Source organism: Leptodactylus fuscus, chromosome 4, assembly GCF_031893055.1.
Source record: "Leptodactylus fuscus isolate aLepFus1 chromosome 4, aLepFus1.hap2, whole genome shotgun sequence".
Taxonomy (NCBI): domain Eukaryota; kingdom Metazoa; phylum Chordata; class Amphibia; order Anura; family Leptodactylidae; genus Leptodactylus; species Leptodactylus fuscus.
The window spans coordinates 161,516,112-161,542,122 of record NC_134268.1 but is presented as its reverse complement, the minus strand read 5'-3'; the positions used below and the strand labels follow the sequence as shown (position 1 = coordinate 161,542,122).

The following is a 26,011-nucleotide window of genomic DNA, read 5'->3' as shown; positions in this document are numbered from 1 at the left end:
ATTTATTGGTGCTGTAAATTTTTAATTGTTTGACTGTGGTCTGATCGCCTGAACTAATAACAGTATAGGGATCCATGGTGCTTTCAGCTCTGGTCAATAGACATGGTCAGACTGGGAATGTTATTGTTGGCAAAATAAAAAAAGTAGTTTTAACATGGTGAAGCGATATTTACTAAGCAGAAATCAAAGTTAGCACTAGAAACATGCCTATCTCCAAATTCCTTTTAGGCCTGTTATGATTCAGTAGCAGCTGATAAAAAGGGTCTAGAAAAGTGTATGGCTAGTATAGAAATGTGGTTTAAATGCTACAAAGTTGTACAAAATATTGGTGTAAAGTAAGTCAACCAAGAGGTGGCATAAGGAACTAAAGGGTGTCAAGCAAGAGGTTAAGAACTACTACTACTGTCCAGTACATGCTACTATTCCTGAACCTCACTGCATTTTTTTCTTATTACCTATTGTGGGGAAGTTAGCTCGGTAGAAGCAGTGGTGCGAACCCAAACAGTCAAGACAGGGACACAAACTATGCAGAAAACGGGTTTATTTAGAAAAACCAGGAAAATAAATAAACCTTGACTTCAGGCACAAAATGAACAAAACTAAATACAGTCTTAACTTCAGGCAAAAACAAAATAAAACCTACTTATCTGAGCAACTAACAGAACGGATAACCTAACTGTATGTGTGGCTTACTTCCAGCCACACGCACAAAACAGGAGCAATATAGTCTCACCAGACTTGGGGTTAAAGGACAGAACCTTACACCTCCTATCACCTCATAGATCTGCATTGGAGTGCAGGATCTGCAGCCTTTGGTGGCCCAATAGTGAGCCCAGGATCTGCACACATATGTCAGAAACCTGGGGATGATGTATCTGGACTCCAGCACTCTGCCTGTCACCTTCTCACACTATCTAGCGCACCCCTTGTTTCCACTTATTAATCTTTGTTTTTTTACAGTTTTTGAAGACTTTTTCCAGGTAACTTATTAACCCATTTACACTAATTCTCTGGCATAGATAGATAAATTACAATGCACCAATTCTTATGTTTTGGTCATCTCTCCTCCCAAAAAAATAGTAACAAAAAGTGATCACAAATTATCAGTAGAACCTACAAAAACAAAGCAAAAAACCCCCTTCACATATGTCTGAACAAAACCGTAAAGTTGGTAAAACCTAATAAAACAATATGAGTATTGCTGTAATAGTAATGTCCTAACGCCACTTTTCAAAAGCCAATTAAAAAACATATGTACCCCAAAATGGTGCCAGCCGAAAGTGCAGTTTATTACAGAAAGAATAAGCTGAAAGGAAAAAATTTCTGAAATTTGGAAGGCGGAGATGGAAAACATGAAGAAAAAGCTGCCAAGCTTTATGCCCAAACTATCCTGTGTGGTCAGAGGGTTAACTACTTTCATATAAGATGTGTCAGAACATGGAGTTATCATCCATTTTTACATGTCTTACATATGGCTGATAATTCTCAAACAATAAAGGGCTGAGGACAGGTAAGCCATAAGTAGTTCACATTGAGAATATCAATGACTTCATTTATGGAGCACAAGCAGGAAGCAGTCAGTGTCCCTTTAACTAATATTTTACTATGCAGAGCCAGTCTCTGGCTGTTACAAATGCTGCTGCCAAGCCCTGGTACTGCCACCGCTGTCTTCTAAGAAACAAAGAAATGTTCTTCCTATTGTCTGCCAGTAATGGTAACAGCAATATCCTTCTGAACAAGACTCACTCATCTTATTAATGAGGCACATAACTTATTGTATCAGCCATAAAATGTGCTTGTAGGATAAATATGGCCACGCAGATCAATAACAATGTAGGCCTTGGCTATACCAGATAGAAGAGTGCGCATTTATTAAGAATATACACCGCTGTTTATTCAATGACTGTGTTAGATGAGCCCACAAAATCCACTTATCCTCTATCCACCGAATACGGAATAAGTTTGATTCCTGGGGTCCGACCACTTTGACTTCTACTGATCTAGAGAGACATGCTACCCCAGGCGGAGTGGAGCGGTGATCTAGCAATACCTCTGCGCAATTTAATTCACGTCCCATTGAAATGAAGGAGTCAGAGACAGATGATGTCATACCACTTCCCCTTTTAGACTTCAGTTCAATGCATCCCAATTCTTATGACTGGTAGGTCCATTGATCTGAAACTTATGGTATTTTCTGGTACCGCTTTTTTTTTCTTTTTTTTTTATGCGGGAGGCAAGGCGACTAAAACACATTGGTGTGTGTGTGTGTGTGGTTTTTTTTTTATATATTATATGGCACTATACATAAATTTGGATAAATTTCTACATGCATATGTGGTGGTTATTGGAAAACGCCTTTAATAGATCGTGACCACTTCACCTACCAAGGATCGCCATTGTCTAGATCAGAGACAATTCTTATTTTGCTAGGCTACAAAACAGAGGGCAGATCACAAGTCTACATTCTCATGTGTGATGACCAATTTACAAAAATGTTATGAATAAAAGCGATAAACTGCAGGTAGAGCTTTTCTATCAGTGAAGTCTTCACCAGTTTCGGATTGTCACGCTGCTTCTTAGTGACTATTTTTGCAGAAAAATGTCAGGGTAACCAGGCGGAGGAAGAAAAGTGAGTGTATTGAAGACAATGCTGTCATTACCGGTCTGACGGCTTCTTCTGTACAGTCACCCTGCAGTTTCATTAAACGTTCTCCGCCTGTTGGCTGTTTATTAATCGTCCATACTAGATGGCAATGTGCTAGGTTGGTTAACTCCCTAGTGCTAAGGGATTGTTTTATCACTCTGTTGGTGTCTGCTTTGAAGTGATTATTCACATTTCATTCCTGTTTAACATTCATATGTTGCATCTACTATCTATTGCCCCCCTCCATGAGCCAAGCTTTCATTTTCACAAGCTTAAAGTGGTTATTCAGCTTCCAAAAATGATCTGCAAATATATCCACGGCGGTGCTAATACTCAATGTTCTCTTGTGCTTACTTAAGGGCTAGTTCACACGGGGTTCCACGTGTGCACATTTCTTCGCGGCTTTCCGCTCTGGATTATGTCCAAATGAATGGGCCTAGTCCGGATGTTGCTGTTGTGAGGTGGACGCCGTGGCTGATTCCGCCTGAAGAAAGGGCCGCTGGCTTTTTTCCGCAAGCGGGAGCAAACTGCTTGCGAAAAAAGGAAATGACCGGCTCCCTTTGATTTTAATAGGAGTTGGGTTTTTTCTAGCAGGGTTTTGAGGCGGATTCTGTGTCAAAATCCTGACCATTTTGCCCCCTGTGAACTAGCCCTTAGCTTTGTTTTCTTTGAGATTTCTTGTATTATTGTTTACATTTAACTATGGGAAGAATATGCAAATCTGCCTTCCATGATGTAATTAGGAAGACAGTTGCTGCCTCATTGTTGCAAACCAATAGAGGGCGCTCACTGGAATGTGCAAGCCTGTCTTAAGACAGGATTCCAGTGAAATAACCCAATAATGGCTGCTCCCTTTAGCCTCATGCCCGACCTTCCAAGAGGCCTTTGTTTAGCAATGACACTGGGATTAATACCAGGTATAGTCTCTCAATCGAGGACAGCTGTTTCGATCTGGTTGGATCTCATCAGCCCGATGTAGAGAGGACTATAACCTGGTAGAGGTGAGAGGCTTAGACAGGGTTCGGGGGATATTGTCACTCCTTAGGGAGAGACCACCATATAGGTGTGTGCAGACTTGTTAAGCCTTTAGCACTCCACTTTGCAAGGAACTATGGGAAGAATATGCAAATCTGCCTTCCATGATGTAATTAGGAAGACAGTTGCTGCCTCATTGTTGCAAACCAATAGAGGGCGCTCACTGGAATGTGCAAGCCTGTCTTAAGACAGGATTCCAGTGAAATAACCCAATAATGGCTGCTCCCTTTAGCCTCATGCCCGACCTTCCAAGAGGCCTTTGTTTAGCAATGACGCTGGGATTAATACCAGGTATTAACAACTGTCTTCCTAATTACATCATGGAAGGCAGATTTGCATATTCTTCCCATAGTTCCTTGCAAAGTGGAGTTCTAAAGGCTTAACAAGTCTCCACACACCTATATGGTGGTCTCTCCCTAAGGAGTGACAGTATCCCCCGAACCCTGTTTACATTTAGTGACTGTGGAAAAACTACATTTCCCATGATGCATCTCCCTGCTCTCCCCTCCAATGAAATCACAGGTGATGCATTACTCTGAGGTCACATGGTGCTGTGATGTTGCATTTGCAGCTCTGGATTCTGTTGCTTTAATTTTCTTAGGTGAAAAGCGCTTAAGAGTATGTACACGTGATGCCAAATACCCGCAAAGTTGCAGTTTAATTCACTGTAGTAAGGCAAAGTATTGGATTTTTGCAAAGGCCCTAACTCTGCATACAGAATGCAACCCATTCAGTGTCCTTAATACGCATATAGCCACCCATTGCAATTTCAGTATTGTTTCTGCTCTGAAACTACTGCAAGAACTTAATATGGAAAATCGATATTGTATGACTGAGCTGCAGCTCCGTTTGGAAACAATGCGAGGCAGTGATGGACAGATTACATTTAGTGTGAATAGATGTCTGCTATGTAGAAAATGTGCCAAATTCAATTTGTCACCAGAACCCAGCATATCAACCCAGACATGCAGGTGGGTTATAGTCTCCTGAATCGGTGCCCTCGTAGCCCAAATATCGATGTTTTTTTGGCACTATGCAAATGAGCTGTTTGGAGCTGCTTTGCTGTTGCTTAAATCTTTTGGAGAAATGGCAACGCCCTTGTTCCTCTAAAGAGCTCATTTGCATATTGTAAAAATAACTATCTTAGTAACTGAGACTCTGACTCATAATGGGAAGAGACATTATGATTCAGGGCACCCTAACTTATCTGATATACTGGGTTCTGGTGACAGACTCCCTTTAATAAAACAAAAACATGAACATGCTTGAGAAATTGCCTGTGTGTGTCTTCAGGATGTTTGTCAAGGGGCCTTATTCTATAGTACTGCAGAATAAGGGTTGCATAGAGAATCGCACGGCCATAGGCTGAGCCTCTGACATCCAGAGGCATCCAGGATAGGTGACAGTAACTGTTTTTATTCTTATTTTACCATTTGATCATCTTGATCTCCATGAAACACTAAGGCTGGGTTCACACTACAACAGCTTTAAAACACATTCATTTGATTGGGTTTTTAAAGGTGACTGCCGGTGTCCATATGTGGCCTCTCTGCCTGGAAAGCTTTTTTTTTTTTTTTTCCATGGACACAAAGTCCTGCATGTACAACTTTGTGTCCATGCCAAAACCCCCCCCCAAAAAAACTGTTTCCAGGCAGAGAGGCCGCATACGGACACCGGCGGTTACCTTTAAAAATCCATTCAAATGGATGGGTTTTAAAGCTGACCGCCAGCAAGTCGTTCCCTGTCCAGTTTCCCTGGGTTTACAACAGAAACCCCGGGGCGGACAGTGGCGGTAGTGTGAACGCCACTTAAATAGTCAGCACTGCTGCTGTCACTAATGGTCTCAACAAGTGATACTTCTACCTCTGACTGCAATACCTCATTCCACCATGGGGGGTGCTCTTTTGGGTTGCTGGATAAAGATAAAAACATTTTTTTGAGAATTTTTTTTTTTCATTTCATATCCATTGGCTAACACGGTACAAAGATATTTTTTCTTAGATAAAAATACTTTCCCAAAATGTTTTCAAACCTTCTGGGATTAAGTTGAAGCAGAAAAACCAAGTCTGCTGCTGAGTCTGCTGCTGTGTTCATGAGCTTGTCAGGTGGGGATATGCGCTCTGACAGTGACTAAAGTTTATCGGCAGCTTTAGGAGAGAAGCACAGAGTAGGTTGAGTCACATCCTACAAGTCAGCTGGCACGTCTGCACCACATTGATAGATTATTGCTGTAGAATAACAGAGACCAGAGCGGCTCAGGCTTGTTGATGGTTCCTGAGCAACAATATCTGAGGTGATGTTGAACAATGAGCAGAGGGCAGTGGTGGGTGACATGGGCGGCCTTATAAGTGACGGGTCAGAGCTGGCCAGGCGCCCAATAAGGCTGTGTGTTTTTATTGTTAATACTGAAAAGTTTGCTAGAGAATAATCTTCTCTATCAGCTAAAGACCAGATGAAGAGACTGGGTTTTTTTTATGCTTAATCCCTGTGTCACTAGACAACAACTGCTTTCTTACACCACTGTGTTGTCGGCCATCTTTGTATGCTCAGCCTTTGGTGTTATACTACCACCTAAATTGGTGACAGTGGGTGGACTCTTGTATATGATTCTCTGATATTAGAGCAATGCCACCACACAACGTATGTCACACCCATCTGTCTCCCCATTCACATAACACTTGTATATGATAATATATGATTATCGTATATTAGAGCGATGCCACCACACAACGTGTGACTCCCATCCCTCTCCCCGTTCAGATAACACTTGCATGCTCAAGTGAGTGTACATGTATGAGACATCAGCAGAGATGACAGCACGTACAGCCCGCAGCTATCTATAGTGTATTGTCAGCCTATCTTGTAATGCATTAGCACCGTCTTAGATAAGACCTCATGACATAAAGATGTGTGACCTATAGCTTGAGTTTTATTGTTATTTTGATCTGTTCCACAGGTAATCTATATATTGCAGTCTGTAATGTGCCCCTGGCATGATTTGGCGGTTTTCACTTTACATTTATGTCTTTGGGTGATAATGCCTGATACCTCACAGGCTGTGTAAAGATACCATGCAGAAATGGAATTAAAATGAGGACATAATCTATACCTGTCAGCTTGTCACGCACATTTCCTCGTGTGCATCGCTGTAATCTATTAAAATGTAGAGCATTGGAGATTGCTTATTCCTGAGAGCTTGGACTGTCATCTCTTTACATGTCCTATAAGGGCTGTAGTACCAGATGCTGTAACAAGTGCTGGCTCAGCAGAGTGTTTGGAAGGAAGGGCAAGATGAGTTATGCAGCTCTTGTCGCTCAGTAAGTCATGCTGCTGGGCTTCATGAACCTGCCGACCTAATCCAGCCCCGGTATTTGCCATGCAGTAAGGAGCTGTGAGCCGAGGTGCTGGAATGTGGGTTAGTATTTGAGGCCAAGGGCAATGTACTCGTGGGCGTGCTGATGGCATATACTGTGCCTGTATTGCATATTTGTCTATTTTTTTTTTTTTCCTGTACTATTGTTTCTGCTCTTGGTGGGTTATGTTATCAGTGTCACTATTGGTTGTGGTCCTGGATTACCATGGAGTCAATAATTGGCTTGATGCTAACATACGGTACATTACCATGTCTATAACATAGCATGACATTTATGGGTTGTGTTGGGTATTGCAACTCTGCGGTCTCTATGCCGTCGCTGACAACTTCTAATATCCGCAGCTCTTTTATTATGGCTCAGATGTGATCAGAACCTTATTCCTTTCCTTGTACTCAGTGGGAGGAATTTATCAATGCATCTCTGTGCAAGTTTTCTGTTGTATGTATGGCACATCTTTGTTGTACAACTTTCTTGCACCAAAGATTGACCACATTGTTTATGGTGTACCATGCTTGCCACTCTTTGCAAAATTAGGCAGAGAGCAAGTTAGGCTGGAGGTGGGGATGCTTCAGCCAAATGTACAATAAAAAGATATACAATTTTCCAATATACTTTCTGTATATGGTCACATGACCATGGTCAGCGTTTCATCCTCTAGAAGTAACAGAATGAATGACAGCAAGCAGAGATCTAGAAAACCAAGAGGAATTGATACAGAAAGTATATTGCAAAATTGTATATCTTTTTATTGTACATTTGTTTGTCAATATTCATCTGAAAGTGGCCAAACCCTTTAAATATTTATACTATAACTTGTGCCAGGATGCTGACATCTGTTATATGGGCAGCATGGTTGTCTCAGTGGTTAGCGCTGCAGATTTGGGTTCGAATACTGCCAAGGACAACATCTTTAAGGCGTTTGTATGTTCTCTCCATGTTTAACATGGCTTTCCTCCAGAGTCTCTTGTTTCCTCCCACAGTCCAAAGACATACTGGTAGGGAAGGTAGATTGGTGAGCCCTATATGGGACAGTGACTGTCAATGTCTGTAAAGCGCTGCGGAATATGATGGTGGTGTACACATAAGCATAAATAAAATACCAGAAAGAAATCCACTCTGGTTCCCGTCTGGCAAAGACTTTCTTTATGGTGCACAGAACGGTGTCTGATTTATTAAGAGTCTGGAACCTCGTAACAATTCGGGAGCACCTCGTACCAGTGGGGAACTTTATTAAGATGGAATACCAGCCTTGGTAATATTCCCCTGACTCCCATTGTGGGCTTTAAAGGAAGTAGCCCATTTCAATATGCATTTGCTTGGGCTCCACTTCCAGCGCGAGTGGCCACAAAAAATGGCCACGGGCATCTGCAGTCGGCTCTGCCCGAGACCCGATGGCAGAGCCGACTGCATATGCATAGAAATTTGAACAGAGCGCCGGAAGAAGACACAAAGAGAGGCTGTTCCAGATGGAGGCGGAACTGGAGATTTCTCTTGCAGCATTGGGGACGCCCCCAATGCTTTTTGAACGCTGGGGCCCGCCCCCAGTGCTGCAAGAGAACTCATTTGCATACCGACAAAAAACTGGATTTCTACCGAACAATGGCCCGGAGAAGACATCTAAAGGTAGGAGAAGAATATCCTTTCTTAAAGAGGACCTTTCACCAATTTGGGCACAGGCACTTCTATATACTGCTGGAAAGCTGACAGTACGCTGAATTCAGCGCACTGTCGGCTTTCCCAATCTGTGCCCCGGGTAAAGAGCTATCGGTCCTGGTACTGTAGCTCTTTACAGTGAGATGGGTGTTCCTGACCGTCTGTCAGGCACGTCCTTCTTCACAGCAGAGCCTATCGCGCTGTACTGTGTGAGTGAGGGAGTTCCTCCCCGCTCACACTGTACAGCGTGATGGGCGCTGGTGTGGAGAACGACGTACCTGACTGACTGTCAGGAACGCCCTTCTGACTGTAAAGGGCTACAGTACCAGGACCGAAAGCTCTTTACCCGGGGCACAGATTGGGAAAGCCGACAGTGCACTGAATTCAGCGCACTGTTGGCTTTCCAGCAGTATATAGAACTGCCTGTGCCAAAATCGGTGAACGGTCCTCTTTAAAGGGGTATTCCCACCTCACATACTCATCAGTCTTTACTGCTGTAAAATCTTCTTTCTTCCTGGTTTCTTGCATCATTTGGTGGGCGGGGTTTCACATACAACCTGCCGTTTAGCTCCACCCCCAATTTTGCATGTAGCTCCGCCCACCCATATTGAACTATGAAGTACAGGCAGCAGCAACTCTATTCTGTGTTACATACAGAGACTGCCTGTCTCTGCCATAATGAACACAATTGAATTAGCTAGTTTGATAACTGGGAGAACCGAAGAAATGAAAGCAGCTCCTCTCCCCTATCTGCTAACAGGAAGCTAGGTCACATGGTGTAGACACAGGAATAGCTAGATACACAGGCTCGCTCCCTGCACTTAGCACCTCCTCCCTCCCCCCTCAGAGCAGGCAGATACATCACTTGACTCATGAGCAGCTAAGTCAGGGCTGCGGCCACAAAGAATTTAATAAAGTAAGATAGTGGACAAACAAAGCAGTTTTGCTGAAGCAGTGTATTTAGGAAAAGTCTTAAATCCATATTAACAAGCAGTATAGATAAGATCCTTGTGATGGGACAACCCCTTTAAGGTTATTCCTAAATGTTAGTGAGAAAAAATAGTATTTTAATGATAGAATCCCTTTAAGGCTGGAGGCCCACATGGCAATAACCGCAGTGTTTCTAGGAAATCCCATCCTCACACTGCAGAAAAATACTCACAATGGAAATGCAGCGATATGCACAACCTTCGGTTTGGAAATCATAGCGTATCAATTATACCTATGGAAATGCTGGCGGTTTTCCTAAAGGTATAATGGAAACAGTCCACAGAGAAAATCTTTGCGGCCTTTCTGTGAAACGCGCTGTGGTTTTTCGCTGGGACCCGCTACGTGAGGCCTTAGCCTAACTCGAGCAGCAGAGTAGCTTTTGGCGTTCTATAATTTTTTCAGCTCTGTATTAAGCCTTATCATCAGGCTCTCTTGGTAACCGTTTACTTTTGTGGGTCCACAAGGAGATATAATGTTGAATCATTTTACGAGGAGAAAAGCAAATTGTGTTCCTTTATTCGTCTCTGCAGAATCCGTGAATGTGTTGTGGTATTTAGCTTGTTACATTATACGGTACACAGGCACATAGCAGGTGACACATGTCCTTCTTTTTACTTGACTATGTATTTCCCATTATTGTATAATCGCCCCAATATCTATTCCTTAGCACTGGGAGGTATGTGCTTCATTTCCTTTCACCAATATTACGTATAATCTGCTTTCCCTAAAGGAACATTTATATAATAGATTTGTGTGTGAGTTAATTCTGACCATATCTACCAAAAAGCGCTGAAATTAATCTACAGAGTTATCACTGGTATATCCTTTCTAACAATCGCTGTGAACATCCGTATAGACGCTCGCTGTCCTATCCGTCAGATCACAAGTTGGCTCTACAGTTAACGCTCTCGCATCAGCCTCACATAGCGGAGGAAGCAAGTGCCAGCCGGAGTGACAGCATAGAGACCCCAAAAGCTGTGCTAACCATTGGTCATGAAGGTAATCTCTAACCTGAAACATTGAAGGACATTAATTACTGTCTTAGGCTAATTTGCTACGTAGCGGGCCGCGATATAAAATCTCTGCAGGAAAAGAACGCGGTGGTAACACATCACGGCTTCTCACAGAAAGTCCGCAGAGATTTCCCCTGTGGTATTTGTCATACCTATAGGGAAACCACCGGCGTTTCCAAAGGTATAATTGACATGCTGTGATTTCCAAAACCATTGCATTGGGTCCACAGCAAGTGTTTTTTTTTTTTTTTTTTGAAAGGTGCGGATGGGAACCGCGGTATTTATGCCACGTTGGGCCCCGGCCTTAAAGGGATTGTGCGGCAGGATAAAAATGAAAATTAGTAAAGGGACAGAGCAGTTCTTGGTAAGCTCTGGAATGGTAGGAATGCCTTTTTTGGTTGGACCTTAGGGTTAAATAATTTCTATCCCTGTATCTTTAGGAGGTTTGATAAGTTATCAGAATATTGCCACCATTGTCTGGAGGTTACGGCTGTCTTATTGGCGCTCTCATTTTATTCAGAAACTGGGACGATCGTCTTATCTATGTTATTTCAATTTTGGCCCCGTTGTGTGGACAGAGCTCTGCAGCCCTGATGTTACAGCAGAAAATGCAGAGATTGTTATCCGTACCTGCTGATAGCTGGGCTTATTGGAGGTTTTATGAATTTCGAGATTGAAATGGACTGATATAGGTACAGAATTGTGAGAGCAAAAAGTAAGGTAATGTTCTAAAGCTGGCTCCTCCATCCTGTATGCTGTAAGAGTGGGAGCTGGTTCTGCAGAAAAAGTGATCACCTGTTTAGTTCTGCTTTGTGCATTAAACTTTCAAATAGTTTTTTTTAGTTTGTCAAAATTTGTGCCATTAATAAATATTACAATATTATTATTTTATATTAAATTATATCACAAAATGTATTAACAAAGGTTGGTTCCTTTCTGTGTTATCCTGCGTTTCTTCATTCTTTCCCTTCTCTGTTGAGCTGTGTGCCCTGCGACACACTGTGTATGAGGAAAGAATAAGTGTGGGGTAGGGTCACTTCAAATAGTTATCTCTAGCATTAAAAAGAGAAAGTTGTCACATGAAGGAGATCTTCCATCTTTCATATGACACTAAGAATGCAGTTCTATCTATATTATTCCCAGAGATGGTATTGGTTGGAAACAGTCTGGATTGGGATATTTATCTGCGACTGCAGATAACTCCGATCCTTGTATAGTGGTGGGGTGCCGGTACTGCAGCTCAGCTCCCATAGACTTCTCATTGCCCTGATTTTCCTTATTGTGGACAGGTTATCAGGCAGGGACAGGGAAGATCAAGTGGCCACAAGCTGGCAGGGGCTTCAGATGAATGCTGCTGCTGTAGTAGGAAGCAAATGCAATGTATGAATTAGTGGTTCTATCAGTGAATGTGACTCTCTGGATGTCTTTATACTATAAACATGCCTGGACTATACACTTAGTGCTTTAAGATTCATAGCTAAGTTCCTGCAATAGTTAATGCGTATTACTTGTCCAAGACTCGCAACCAAACTATAGCCGTAAACTGTAAAGTTACTGGTCCTGTGTTTTTTTTCAGCCAAAAAGCTGAACAAAAACACACATATTTTACTGTGGATGACTGTGGTTTTGAGATGCAGTTAATGCCATTGCAATTTTTAATCCTTAAACTCTTGTTTTAACCACACGGCAAACTACTGCAACATGTTAAACATCTGTAGATCAGCTTTGATTCAGGTGAATGGGAATCCACTACACAGAAAAGAGCTGTCTGCTTCTTTCCCAGTTCTCTGTATCAGCATCTGAGAATAGTTGATCAATGTGGGTGTTGGGTGTTGGACCCTCACAATCTGATATTGATGAGCTTGGGAAAAGCGGTTTGCAATTTTCAGCTCATAAAACCCGTTTAATTTCTACATTTCATTAGTTTTACCTTATTTTTAAACGCCCTTTTTGATCAATTTTCGTTTTGCTTTTTTTTCTATTTCAGGCATCAACGTTTCATGATACCTCGAGCGCTGAAGATGTTACAATGATTCCTGTATTGAGTTCAAAAAGAGCAAGTGAATTGCCTGTCAGTGAGGTGGCCTGGATTCTTAAGGTAAGAGTGGTCCGCTAGCTTGTGATTTTCTGTCCTCCATGTCACAAGTATACCCTGTAATTCAGATCACCTCTTAATTGAACTTTAATTTTGCTGTAAATTAGATCGGATTGTTCTGGATAGGAGCAAGAAGGGCTTGGGCTAAACCATCAGATGGCCCATTTGCCAACTTTGCTAGTGCACACCATTCTGCAGATTGCTATGCCTTGTAAAAGGGTCCACGCTTTTTACATAGTCTTTCATTGGGGTTATCTGGGCTTTAAATTGTATAAATGGTTTTCATGCAGTAAGATTACTAATTTAGCGTCTAACTTATTGGCTCAATAAGAGAGTCTCATGTGGTTACATAACAATGCTCCTGGTTTAATGTCCTGTACTCTGAACATGTAGCTACCCATGTTTCTCCGAAAATAAGACTGGGTCTTTAAAAAATTTTTTTTCCTTCCAGAGAGAGAGGCTAGGGCTTGCTTTATTTATTTATTTATTTATTTTTCTTTCTTATTGAACAACAATTCACTCACCTGAACCTTTAGATCCAAACAGTCTTCAAGTGTCAATGGTGGACGGGCTCTCACACACAGATCTGAGTCGCTCCTGTCAAAGATGTATCACTGTCGAGTCCATTACCATTGCAGCAACGTTCCACTACAGCAAAGTGTAGCAGTTGGCCTCCCCTGGTGACTGGAAGCAGCCACAACGTAGCGATGCCTTAAGACAGGGGTTCTCAAACTACAGCCCGCCGAGGACATTTGTCCTGCCCGCCACAGGATTCCCCATTAGTGAGCTTTTGTTACTTTAAGTTGTATGTGCAAATGCACATACAACTGAAAGCTTTCAGTTTAGGCTGCAGGTCCGCGCGACCGCGGCCTACACTGATTGCAGAGTATGACCTCTGCCCTGACGCAGGCGCGATGAAATAACTCATTGCACCTGCAGTCTGATGGAGGAGGCTGCGCAACGGCTCTTCATGGTTAAGTGTTCGTGTGTGTATATGTATGATTGTGTAGATGTGGGTACTGAAGAGCATATAAGGGCATGTTCACATGGAGGAAAAGGTTGCGGAAACCTTTTCCACCTTGTGAACATTCCACGCGGCTATCCGCGACTGTGCATTGACATTTAGTTGCGGCATTCCACTCCTGGTTAGGCCTGACTAAATGGGCCTAATCAGGAGTAAGTCTCGTGCCAAAGACGCTGCTGCTGTCTCAGCTGTGGAATCTGTGAGAAAAAGGGGCAACTCTCTTCTTTTTCCCGCTAGCGAAAAAAAAACAAAAGTGGTTTCCATTGAAGTCAGTGGGGGCCATTTTTGCAGGCGAATTTTGAGGTAGATTCTGTGACATCCGCCTGCAAAAAAACTCTGTTAGAACATACCCTTGTACTGATAGTACCCTTAAAGTCAATGTCCAATTTTTTTGGGGGCGGTATCTTCATTCCTTGATGAAGGGTCTACTGTATCTGTCCAGGTGTGTTTACTTTTTTTTTTAAATACATGTATAGCTGACTGAAAACCTCTCCATGACCCATAGACTATAATGGCATCAATGTTAAATGGACCTTTCCCCACCTCCATCAGTTCAAAATCTTTGGGCACCGCTCCACTGATTCTAGCACCTTTGGAATTGTGTCTCTAGCATTCACCGCTCCCAAGCAACAATCATTAGTTTTGGTGCCTGCTTTTCTATTTAGACTCTAATGTCTGAAGGGCGGTGTCAGGGAGGGGGTGTGATTCAGAGCTCCAATCAGAGGCAGCCAGTGTCAGAGCTTAGAATCGCACCCCTTGTCTGCTCCTGCATGACCCCGCCCTCCTGACAGTACAGAGTCTAAATAACATATCAAGCACCAAAACTAACAGCATTGATTTCACCACAATGCTTGGGGATAGAGAAAAACTGCACCTGTGCCGGATTTGGTGGAGCAGCTATTATATGATTCAAAGAGCTAAAATTAATGGAGGTGAAAGATCCTATTTAATGCCTATATAATAAAATGCTATTGAAAAACTCATGATGCACATGTTTAGCAGGTGTGTGTGTGTGTGTGTGTGTGTGTGTGTGTGTGTGTGTGTGTGTGTGTGTTTGGACATTGTAGGCTGACCTGTTGTCTGTTTTTCTGTAAGACTTTCCTGGCCCCCTCCCCCTCCACTATTCCAGGCAGTTGTAGCCTCTGTCTGCCTCTTACCTTGTTGGTGTGCAATGCACATTTGGGAGCTTTTCCAAAGTACCTGCTAAACATAAACAATAACATGATGTGGATAGTCTCTTATCTCTGTCCTTGCTCTCCTCCCTCTTTCAGGTGTGATTTATTTCTCCTGCTGTGCAGCAAATAATGCAGTTAGTGAGAAAAGAATAGCAGAGCAGCTGAAGAAAAATTACAGCTCTACCTTACACATTGTAATAGACTGACATGTAAGCAGCTTCAAATACAGTTAGAGGTATACCGGCATCAGTATTGTGTAGGAGAAGCCATAAATACCTGATAGATGCAGGTCTCATCTCTGAGATTCTCATCTATTTTGATAGAAAAGGTAGTAGACATTTCCGCCCCCCCCTCCCAGCAGCGGACACGAACATTTAAAAACAAAAAACAAAACAAAAAAAAAAACAGCCAAAATGAGTCGGTATTCGCTGTAGCTTTCAATAAAGATTCCTGGGCATCTGGCCCAGCTTTCAGCCTTTGCATTGCAAAGGTTAAAAGCTGCAGGCAAACTCACAGCAAATATCGACGTGCTGTGGGATCAAAACTACAAGGAGGGATTTTTCTGTAATGTGTGTGGACGGGATTTGTGTAAAGGAGTTATTTGGCCTGTCCTTGGACATCTGGATAGACTGCACCGGGACCTTACTGCAGTATCGGCACTTGCCACTACAGTTTGTCTGGTGATTGAGCAGGGCAGCAGCCAGAACTTAAAGGGGCTCTATCATTGGGAAAAGTCATTTTTAGCTAATATGCTAACTAGCCTTCTCTGTGCACCCTCGAAGTGTCTGTGATTGCAGCTGCTGTTCTCTGTGTGTGAGAGCAGAGAGATGAGTCATCATCAGCAGCAGCCTCTGCTGTACATACACATAGAGAATAGCAGCGGGTGCACAGAGACACTTCCGGAGTGCACAGAGAAGGCTGATTAGCATAGGAATAAAAACGGACTTATTCAAAAACTACTGAGGCAATTTACATACAAAAGGTAGGTGTGGAATAGCCTTTCTAAAGGCTATGCAAGGATGTGCTTAGCTAAAAAATGACTTTTCCCAATGATAGAGCCCCTTTAAACCATACTAGGAGCTGTGCAGTGCGTTGCGGTGCAGGTGATCTGCAGTGGTTCCAAGTGTCACACTTCCATAAATGACCTATCCTAGGGATAGACCATGAATACTAGACCGCTTTAAATTGCAGCCAGCTGCAAACTCTCCATCTATGCCCTCCAGTATTATTTGGCTATCCCTCACACAGCAAGCCCTGACCATATTAAAACAAAGCTGTTACCCAGAGCTGGGCAAGACCATGAAAATACGATCGTGTTTTGGTTTTTATTTGAGCTGTAGTGGCATCACCTGGTAAACATTGTGCATTATTTTAGTTTATTTAACCTTCGCCTGCAAAACTCCTGCAATAAATCTGTAATAAAATATTTGTTTTTGTCCATTTCCTCTGCTCAATCACTTTGAATGTGAACACTGTTTTACATTTGGTGAATAAAAAGAGATGACCTATTCCAACTTGTATAGTTGATGGCTTTTCTGTTTATTAACAATGAATGTGGCCACAGAAACACAGCCAGTGCACAGTGGCACACAAATGTCTTCCATGTGTCACTGTGCAACAGTCTCCATTGCTCCATTCGTTGGGGTCAGCAAGCACAGCTGGAAAACTGGACAGAAATAGGACCTGTCCTGAGTTTTGCGGCACGGGCTATCTGCCTGCACATGGAACCGTGGAAATCATGGCCGTGTGCATGGGTCCTTGGTCTATGCAGTTATCCAAAAAAAAAAAAGTAGGTTGGTGTGTGTGTGTAACATACCAATGTGTATGAGGTATCTATGTGTGTATATATAACACTTGTTAACAAGACAGGTCTGGTCTTTGCATCAGCTGTAATACTAGTACACAACTGTCCCTGTCCCCTATTTAACGGTGTTTTTCACTTTGTATTTAAGTGTGTGAAATCTATAGAAAAATATAAGCACTGATTTTTATTACAGGCTGATCTCCAGAATGGGTTAACAAATTCTGAAGTCTGTCACAGGCGAGCCTCCCATGGATGGAACGAATTTGATATCAGTGAAGATGAGCCATTATGGAAAAAATATATTGCACAGGTAAGATCCATATTGAGGAAAATAGTGATGATCACCGTGCATACCTGCAGGGTCCAGTGAGATCAATATATGATTTCAGATCTGATGAGAACAATAAATGAAGACTTAACACTTTCCAGCTTGTGTGTAATACTGGTCTGTAGGCTCAATAGCAAACAGTATTATACTTGCCTTTTGTTAAATGTAAAATTCCTATTTCCCTTCTGAGCGATGGGCCCCATATTGAGCGTGCATAAACTATTGTGAACAGAATTTCTCAAGACACTGTGTGAATCCAAAGAAGCCTTAAAGGGCGTTATACTAGTATTAAATATCATATTCATTGTTCAGATCATAATAAATGAATGTTTGGTGCTCAAAGTACATAGCAACATGCACATCCTCCTATTGAGCTGGCTACTGGCGGACACACCTGCTTAGTCACTCTCTCCACAGCATAAAGAAATGGCTTCCTGGTCTGCTTGAGCCTTTAAGTAGCATTATAGTGAGGCAGGGGAAGTAGGAAGGGACTATATTGTATCTATTAACACATGTTCAGGACTTTTGGTATGATGATCTTTTATGGAATAACCACTTTAGTTTATGCAACTTCCACAATTGGGCTGCCAGTTGTGGAGTTACATCTGTGTACCATGGTTGAATAAAAGTTATGTTTATATGGTTGAAGCGTCACTTCCATCCATTCCTTTGGTTTTGCTTTCATTTATGAGTTTCTGCACAGCTGATAAGAGTTGGCGGTACGCTTTTTGCATAATGTGTTGATCGAAAATTCTTCCATTACATTAAATTTCGATAGATGTACAAATAAAAATCAGGCAATCTTGAATTTAATATTTTCTTACGGCTTTGGTATTTTCAGTTGTATACAGAATATTTGCCTTCATGGTCACTGACTACAAAGACCCTCTATGTATTCTTGTCCTGCAGACTCCCCTTACTCCACTCTGTATTCGTTTCTCCTTGCAGTTGGGCTATACAATAATTTAGACTCTTTGGTGGTTGCAGAATTTCAGTATAAAGTGGGAAATGTGAATGAATTATTATTATTTTTTTTTTTAACCAATTAACTTAAGTTATAAGCGTGGCACAGTCCCTGTCTGGATTGTGCCAAGAAGTCTGGTTGGTGGGTCTCCCACTGATCATGGGGCAGGGGTCTCCTGTCCTCCTCCATCAACTTCAGGAGATAGATTGGCATTGTACTCTGCTTCTCTTCAGTAGTGAGATAGAGATGAACAGAGGGGCACCATTACTCCATTGCCCCATTGTATGACTATGGGAGTGTCAGCAGACCATTGTGATCTAAACACACACTCTTTAATGTACTTTAAGACCTGATTGGGCGCTGTAGTGTGAGCTTACAATAAAGCTTGTCTTTATCCTTTGTCACAACCTGGCAACGTGAAATTATTTTTTTCTTTCCAGTTTAAGAACCCCCTACTTATGCTCCTGCTGGCCTCTGCGGTCATCAGTATCTTAATGCATCAGTTTGATGATGCCGTCAGTATCACAGTGGTAAGTCAGTCGACATTTTCTTTTATCTGTATTCTTAACGTAAATTTACAAACTAGCTCCTAAAGGCCACCTTTCTTCTAAATACTGTTATTTTCAAGGTATGGAAAAGATAGCTGTTCATAAGCCACACTGGCGATCACAAGTATCGGACAAGAAATTCCCAGTTTGCTATATCCTTGACGCTTGTGATGGAAGCCCATTGGCTTGGGTCTGATGAGCCCTATAGATTGCGTTGTATGGAGACCAATTCTTTACGATTTTGAAGGATTGCCAACAAAACCATGTCCAGCTGGTTGAAAGCTTTGTATGCCATAAGGAGAATAATACATGTTACTCCTAGTTCTCCCCTTACAGGTAGCTTACATAGGTTGTAGGCCATATGCCTATGGTGTGAGTATGTCCAAATGAGTGCCACTTATGCTGTACTGAAACTTGGACATGTATAGTTTGCCTCTCAGCTTATATTAATGCAATTGATAGTAAAATAATGAACACTGCTCTGCACTCCACGTGGTTTGTGGCTCCTACCACTAATAGACCAGATATCGTGGCATATGCTGCAATTCATTAATGCATCTATTTGTTTGCAGTGCAATGGCTTCTCAGCAAGGTAAGTATACAGTGAATAGTAATCCATGTTGTGGCTGAACTTGCTCATTCTCGCTGCGCACCACCTACATGGAATAATATTAAATATATACTTGCCTTGCTGTGAAGCAGTTGTAATGGAAATAAATGGAACTAATGTGGAACTGCAGTGTGTCGGCATTTCTGTTCTACAATTAATAGTAAAGGCCAGGTCTTGTGTTGTCCAAGAGTTCCACAATGGTCTTTGGCCTTCGTTGACATGACACACTACACACCATATGGTTTTAGGAAAGCACTGACTAGCTTGTACAGCAGGTAAATGTTAAAGGGGCTCTATCACTGGGAAAAGTCATTTTTAACTAATCACATCCTTGCATAGCCTGTAGAAATGCTACTTCACACTTACCTTTAGTATGTTAGTTGCCTCAGTGGTTTCTGAATAAGTCCGTTTTTATTCATATGTTAATGAGCTTCCAGCCAGTACAGGAAGTTCCCAGCAGCCTCCTCTCTTCTATTATCTCCTATGTGTGTGCAAACAGGAAGCTGAGTCATCATCAGCAGTCTCACATAGGAAACAACAGGAGAGGAGTGCACGATGTATCGTGCAACAGTCTAATTAGCATATGAATAAAAACAGACTTATTCAGAAACCACTGAGGCAATCTACATACGTGTGGAATAGCCTTTCTAAAGGCTATGCAAAGATTTGATTAGTTAAAAATTACTTTTCCTCGTGATAGAGCCCCTTTAAGGCCAGTCAGTGGATGCAGATTTCTATGTTATGGCACATTATTGCTAAAGGAAGGTAAGCCAAGACTGGCAGGAACTACAGAGCATCAGTGATAGAGTGGCAGGAAACTTAAATGGTCGCAAATGTTTCAACAAACTTGCATGAATGAATGGTTTAAGCAACTATAAACTTCTAATATATTGCATCAAAGAAAAAATGGCTCCATTTATCTGGCTCATTTCCTAGTCACTGCCCTGTAGGACAGGGAGAACTGAAAATTAAAGGGGAAACCTACAGCCTACTTTACAAAAATAAGTAGTATATAATAATATATTTAGTAGTAGTATCATCATGACATGATCAGTATCATGACATGACAGTACTGATCATGTCATGATACTGATACCGATCATGTCATGATCATACTGTCATGATATACCGGCCATGTCATGATATACCGGCCATGTCATGATATACCGGTCATGTTGTCATGATACACAGGGCACTGTCATGATATACCGGCCATGTCATGATATGCCGGCCATGTCATGATATACCGGCCATGTCATGATATACAGGCCATGTCATGATATACCGGTCATGTCGTCATGGTACACTGGGCACTGTCCATGTCATGATACACCGGCCATGTCATGATATACCGGCCATGTCATGATATACCGGCCCTGTCATGATATACCGGCCCTGTCATGATATACCGGCCATGTCATGATATACCGGCCATGTCATGATATACCGGCCATGTCATGATATACCGGCCATGTCGTCATGATACACTGGGCACTGTCATGATATACCGGCCATGTCATGATATACCGGCCAGGGCACTGTCATAACACTGTCATGGTCATGTCATGATACACTGGGCACTGTCATGATACACTGGGCACTGTCATGACATACTGGTCATGTCATGATACTGGTCAATGGTCACGATACTGTCAATGATCATGTCGTGACACTGTCACGATACTGATACTGGTCATGATACTGGTCATGTCTGATACTGATACTAGTCACGTCATGATGCTGTCATGATACTGATACTGGTCATGTAATGACATGCTGAGTATCAGGATCATTTTTTTTCCCTTCTTCTTATAAACTTTGTTGGCTAATTAAATTTTTTCAACTCCTACACAATCCCTTTCTATAGTATAAAATATTTGATTAAAAAGCTTTACAAATTTTTATGTGCTTTGTTGCATTTAAAGCCTGAAAAGCCTCATCTGACAGGCGCAGCCACGCTGAGCATCTTAGCATTTTGCTTATCCAGTCCAGCCATTCCAAAGACAAATTTAAGGTATACAAGTGGTTTCTTGGTTGGCAGGGTCTCTTATGTACTATGTCATGGAGAGCTACCGCCCACTTGGCTGCTATACCCTAATTTGCATAAACCATAAAAGGGGCTTACATCTTTGGAATGATGAACCGGTTTGGATAACCAAAATATCAAAATTCTCTGATATAAATGCGCTGTCCAGATCTGGTGATCGGTCCCCTTTTATCATTCTTCCACTCCAAGAATTCTAGGAGGATCAGCCATTGTGACCCCTTCCTGCTGTGTTAGTTAAGGAGAGGCAAAAGTAAAATTTGAAAATTCACCCAAAATAGAATTGTTGTCAGATTCTAGTTTGGTCTTTTTTTGGCTTGTGATTATCTCTAATGTTCATCTTCAGCACAGTTTATTGCTCTTCATCATTGTAAGCAACGGCGGTGTCCTTCTGCGCTGCAGATCAAATTGCTTCCTGATTGTTCTCTATTTTTGTACATTTGAATATTCAGAGTCCACATTTTGCCGAAAATTTGTTCTTTCACAAAGAAATGTCATTGTGTGCTTTTAATGCACTCTTGGCAGGGTAGGCATTTTAATGACAAAAGCGCACACAAAGTAGGACAAGTGAATTTGCAGCATATTTATTTCTGATGTATTACCGATACGGTTACATTTTTGCATTCTTTTAAAATGGCCTTTTGTGCTTCTGACAGTTCAGGGAATGCTGAAATAATACTCTGTTATATGTAGAACATGACCCACCTAGGCTATTACCACACAGCAGGGGAAGCACGTGCATATATATACTGTATACATATATATACTGCCATGTATACTATACTATACTATATTAATGGCATAATTAGGGCAAATTAAGAAGAACCCCATACAGATGATTCTGAATAGAGCCACATGTCTGAATAGACAGTAATAGCCAATATCTGCTGGTGTTAAATATCATTTTCATGGCAGTCTGTATAAGCTATTCCTGTTCTTGAACGCTGTCTCAATTGTGTTCTGCAATCTTCTGGTGACGATAATTGCTCGAGCCATTTGTATGACATAATTGTAGAGGATTTGTCTTTACCATGTCTCTTATTTTCTTAGGCAATACTTATAGTTGTCACGGTCGCCTTTGTTCAGGTAAGGGGTATATTTAATATGTTCCTGTTCGGAAATATTAGGTCTTGTTTGTTTATTATCTTCTCTGAAGTATTGGTACTTTTTACTGTAGTTGTCCCTAGTTGTTAGGGATGAGCCATATTAAAATTATTGCATACTACATCTTAATGTCAAAGGTGCAAACCTGGTTAAAAAAACACTCCAAAAAACATGGCTATGAAAATATACAGATATAACAGGGATTGGATATTAAAGTCTACCAATATATGTATGCCCACTAACTGGACCTATCCCAAAGTACCCATTCGTACATAGTCATAGGAGGGGTTGATAAGTTATTGTTATTGTATTTCTAAATTGACTCCACATTGGTTGCTGTTCACTAGTCACAAATACATCCTCGCAAGAAACATATGTTGACATCAGAACACCAGTTTCTATAACACTTACAGATATGCTGTAAGCTGGAGTAAGATGTTGATTTTATTGCGAGGTTACGAGTTTTCTTTTTGAGGATAAGGTCCCACATAGCAAGCCGCAGCCAAAAAACTTCTCTACCTACTCAGCCCAACCCCGACCCATATTACATACTTACCCTCCATGGCTTCTTCCTTTGAGACGGCCCTTCCTCCTTCTGTACTGTGTGCGCGCCTTCTGCAGCGACGAGTCACCACTACTGCGCATGTGTGGACTCGCAGTAGAGGCGATTTACCAGCAGCAGTGTGAGTGCACTGCTAGGAGAAGAGCGCGCATACTGCTAGGAGGAGAGAGCGCACCCTGCCACTACAGAGGGAGGAGCCGAGGATGGTAAGTATGAGTGGAGTGGATGGGGGAGTAGTAGTGACGATCCGTTTCCGGAAATGGGGAAACGGATCATCACCGGATAATCAGAAAAAGGCCTTTTTTATTAATAATGATATTTAGAAAGTAGGACAACGTTTAGATTAGTGTAGGGCTTTCAAATTATCCCCGACAACCCCTTTTAAGAGCTGAATCTTGATTTATAAGTTAGCTGCCTTTCCATAGCTGCCACTAGAGGCGCTGTTTTAATTTTTGCAGCAAAGAGAATAACTTTGTATATCTCCTCTTAAAGGGTTGTTCCCTTCTCTGCAAATCGCTGCCAAGATGGGATTAAGTGCTCTTAGTCCAAACCATGAGCACTGCTCGGCTTCTCTAGTAAATCCTGCGCTGACTGTTGGGATTGAGCACTTTTTTCCATCTTTGCAGCGATCTGGCCGAAATGGCAATAACCCTTTCAATAAGTTTGGTATGTCATTTCTCCATGTGCCACAAAATCTACATCTATAATATTAAAGCTATAACTTAGCAGTTTCTGGGGTAAATTGTATATCGTCTCTCAATAAACCTCAGCATCTTGAGGGGAGCATAAAAAGGTGATAAAAGTTGGTTTTGTGCAAAATTGCATGTAAAATGTATGACTTATGTCAGAAAGCTAACATAATGCCCCCCTCCTCATCCCGGGAAAAAAAAAAATCTCCATGAAATGTTCAGTAAGTTTATAAATAAATTGGGTTATTCCTCTACGGATCTTGGCCCTGATCCTAGGTTACAGCTGGTACAATAGGCTTCAGAGCCAAAATCTCCAAGAATTTCTTGCTTACTCTGAGCTTGCTCGATTACAAAATATTTTGTCTTCTCAATTTCAGGAGTACCGGTCTGAGAAATCATTGGAGGAGCTCAGCAAACTAGTACCGCCAGAATGCCACTGGTAGGATTACTTCTACCATTTATGTGATTTTTAGTCAGAAGCTGAAATACTGGATATTAATATGGTTTTTGGGTTCTGCATTTGTCTTTTAATCATTGCATTGTGTGTAGGTCATAGATACGGGTTCACTTCTGCACTCAGTTCATTTACATATAATTTTTTATCAGCATTGTGGAACGTACTTGAAGGAATCGGGTAATGTAAAGTAACTGTTATGTATGTCATTGTTTTCTTTAGCATACGGGAGGGAAGATTGGAACATACACTCGCCAGGGAATTGGTCCCTGGAGATACAGTTTGTCTATCTGTTGGAGACAGAGTTCCTGCAGATTTGCGGTTATTTGAGGTGAGTGAGCCAAACACACAGCACTTATGCTTATACATGAAGGTAATGAAGAGGTAAAAATCAAAGCCGCAGTGACTGAATAGTCCGAGCCCAACAATACGAGACTGCACTAGCACAAGTACCTTTATAGAAGGCCTGAAATGCAGCCAAATGCTAGATAAATGCACATAGTGGGGAAAAAGTCATCCTAAAATCTGAAGAGCACTGGAACTGAATAGGCTTCTATGTAGCTAGAGGCGGAGAGGCAGATATTACAGCATAGTAGCAGGAGAAATGGAGTCTGAGCTGTGGGGAAAGACTCAGAACTCAGATGTAGTAGCAGATAGAAAGCATTAAGGATTCATGTGGTGCTGATACATGGTCTAAGGAGCTACAGTAGAAATTGGGGAGATCGTTCTGGTTTATGTGGGATAAAAGTACACGCCAGATCATTTTCTATGGAATAAAAGTACATTGAGCATGCACCATTACTTGCTACACCATAAATTGTGATGATCCGAATTGCTTGCAAGATTTTTTTTTTCCTGGCACTTATACCCTGATTCGCAGAATTAAAAGAGCTCTATATAGTTCAATGCAAAAGTCAGGCAGCGGACTACTGACAGGACCCCAGGACAAAAACAATCAGAGGCAAAGATTAGGCAGTCATAAATTTGTTATTACAACATTGTCGGAATTTGAGAAGGTCCCCAGAATGAATTTTACTGGTGACCCTAGGCATCCTGGTCCAACACTGTACCCTATGGGGTTCTGTTTCATGGTCTCTCCAGACACTTGGGGAAGTTCCACTCATTTAAATGGACTGAATGGGCTCCCATCATGGGAACAAGGCATAGATACAGATATAGACTTCATTTTTTATTTCACACTGCATTTTTGCCATCACTGGGCTGCTGGAAAATGAGAGAGAACTAGTGCTACGTGTATAGCAGGAGCTTATTGGAGTCTGACAGTCTTATTTACAAAGCCAATGTTAAGGATGTTTACTTTCACTGCTTTCATTTCCTCATTTGTTTCATCTCACAATGAATCTTGGCTGGGCAGGTTATGGCGGTAACTGATGAGCTTGTACAGGGACACGGCACATGCTGAGGTTTGCTCTTGCTTTGATTCCACCCACGTAATGGTAACGCATTTGCTGAAATGAGAGCCAAATGAAAAGGGCAGTGACAATATTGTCCTGGAATACCGTTTCATCTACAAAAAAAAAATCTTGAAAGTAAGAAAGGTAAAAGCATTAGCAGTCTACCATCTGATGCATATCTGCTATTAAAGTGGTGGCTTTAAAGCTATGAATTGAGAAGAGGGCTGCTTTGCATGAAATGAGGTTAATACCTTGTAAGGAATCTAAATCTCCAGCCCATAATACAGAAAGGGATAGATGAGCAACAAATAGACTATTTGGATCAGATTCACTTGCATCATGTGCATTAACCCCGCCATGCTCATTTATGTCCGTGCAGAAAATAACTTATGTAGATGGTTTACTGCAGGGCTGTCAGAATGGCTAATTCTATGTCTATTGGTTAACTTGGCCACAGCTAGCTAACATTGTGCCTGTGACTAGTTT

The 26,011-nt window shown here is 41.8% G+C and overlaps 1 protein-coding gene across 2 annotated transcripts in view; it reads left to right on the top strand.

Moving 5' to 3' along the window:
- The window catches only part of ATP2C1 (ATPase secretory pathway Ca2+ transporting 1), a 115,553-nt gene that overhangs the window by 50,175 nt on the left and 39,367 nt on the right, over positions 1-26,011 (top strand). For both annotated transcript variants that reach the window (XM_075271294.1, XM_075271293.1), the window contains exons 2-7: positions 12,697-12,807; positions 17,001-17,117; positions 18,540-18,629; positions 22,352-22,387; positions 24,034-24,095; positions 24,333-24,441. In XM_075271294.1, the coding sequence (XP_075127395.1) occupies positions 12,697-12,807; positions 17,001-17,117; positions 18,540-18,629; positions 22,352-22,387; positions 24,034-24,095; positions 24,333-24,441 (525 nt within the window). The remainder of the gene's footprint in view (positions 1-12,696; positions 12,808-17,000; positions 17,118-18,539; positions 18,630-22,351; positions 22,388-24,033; positions 24,096-24,332; positions 24,442-26,011) is intronic.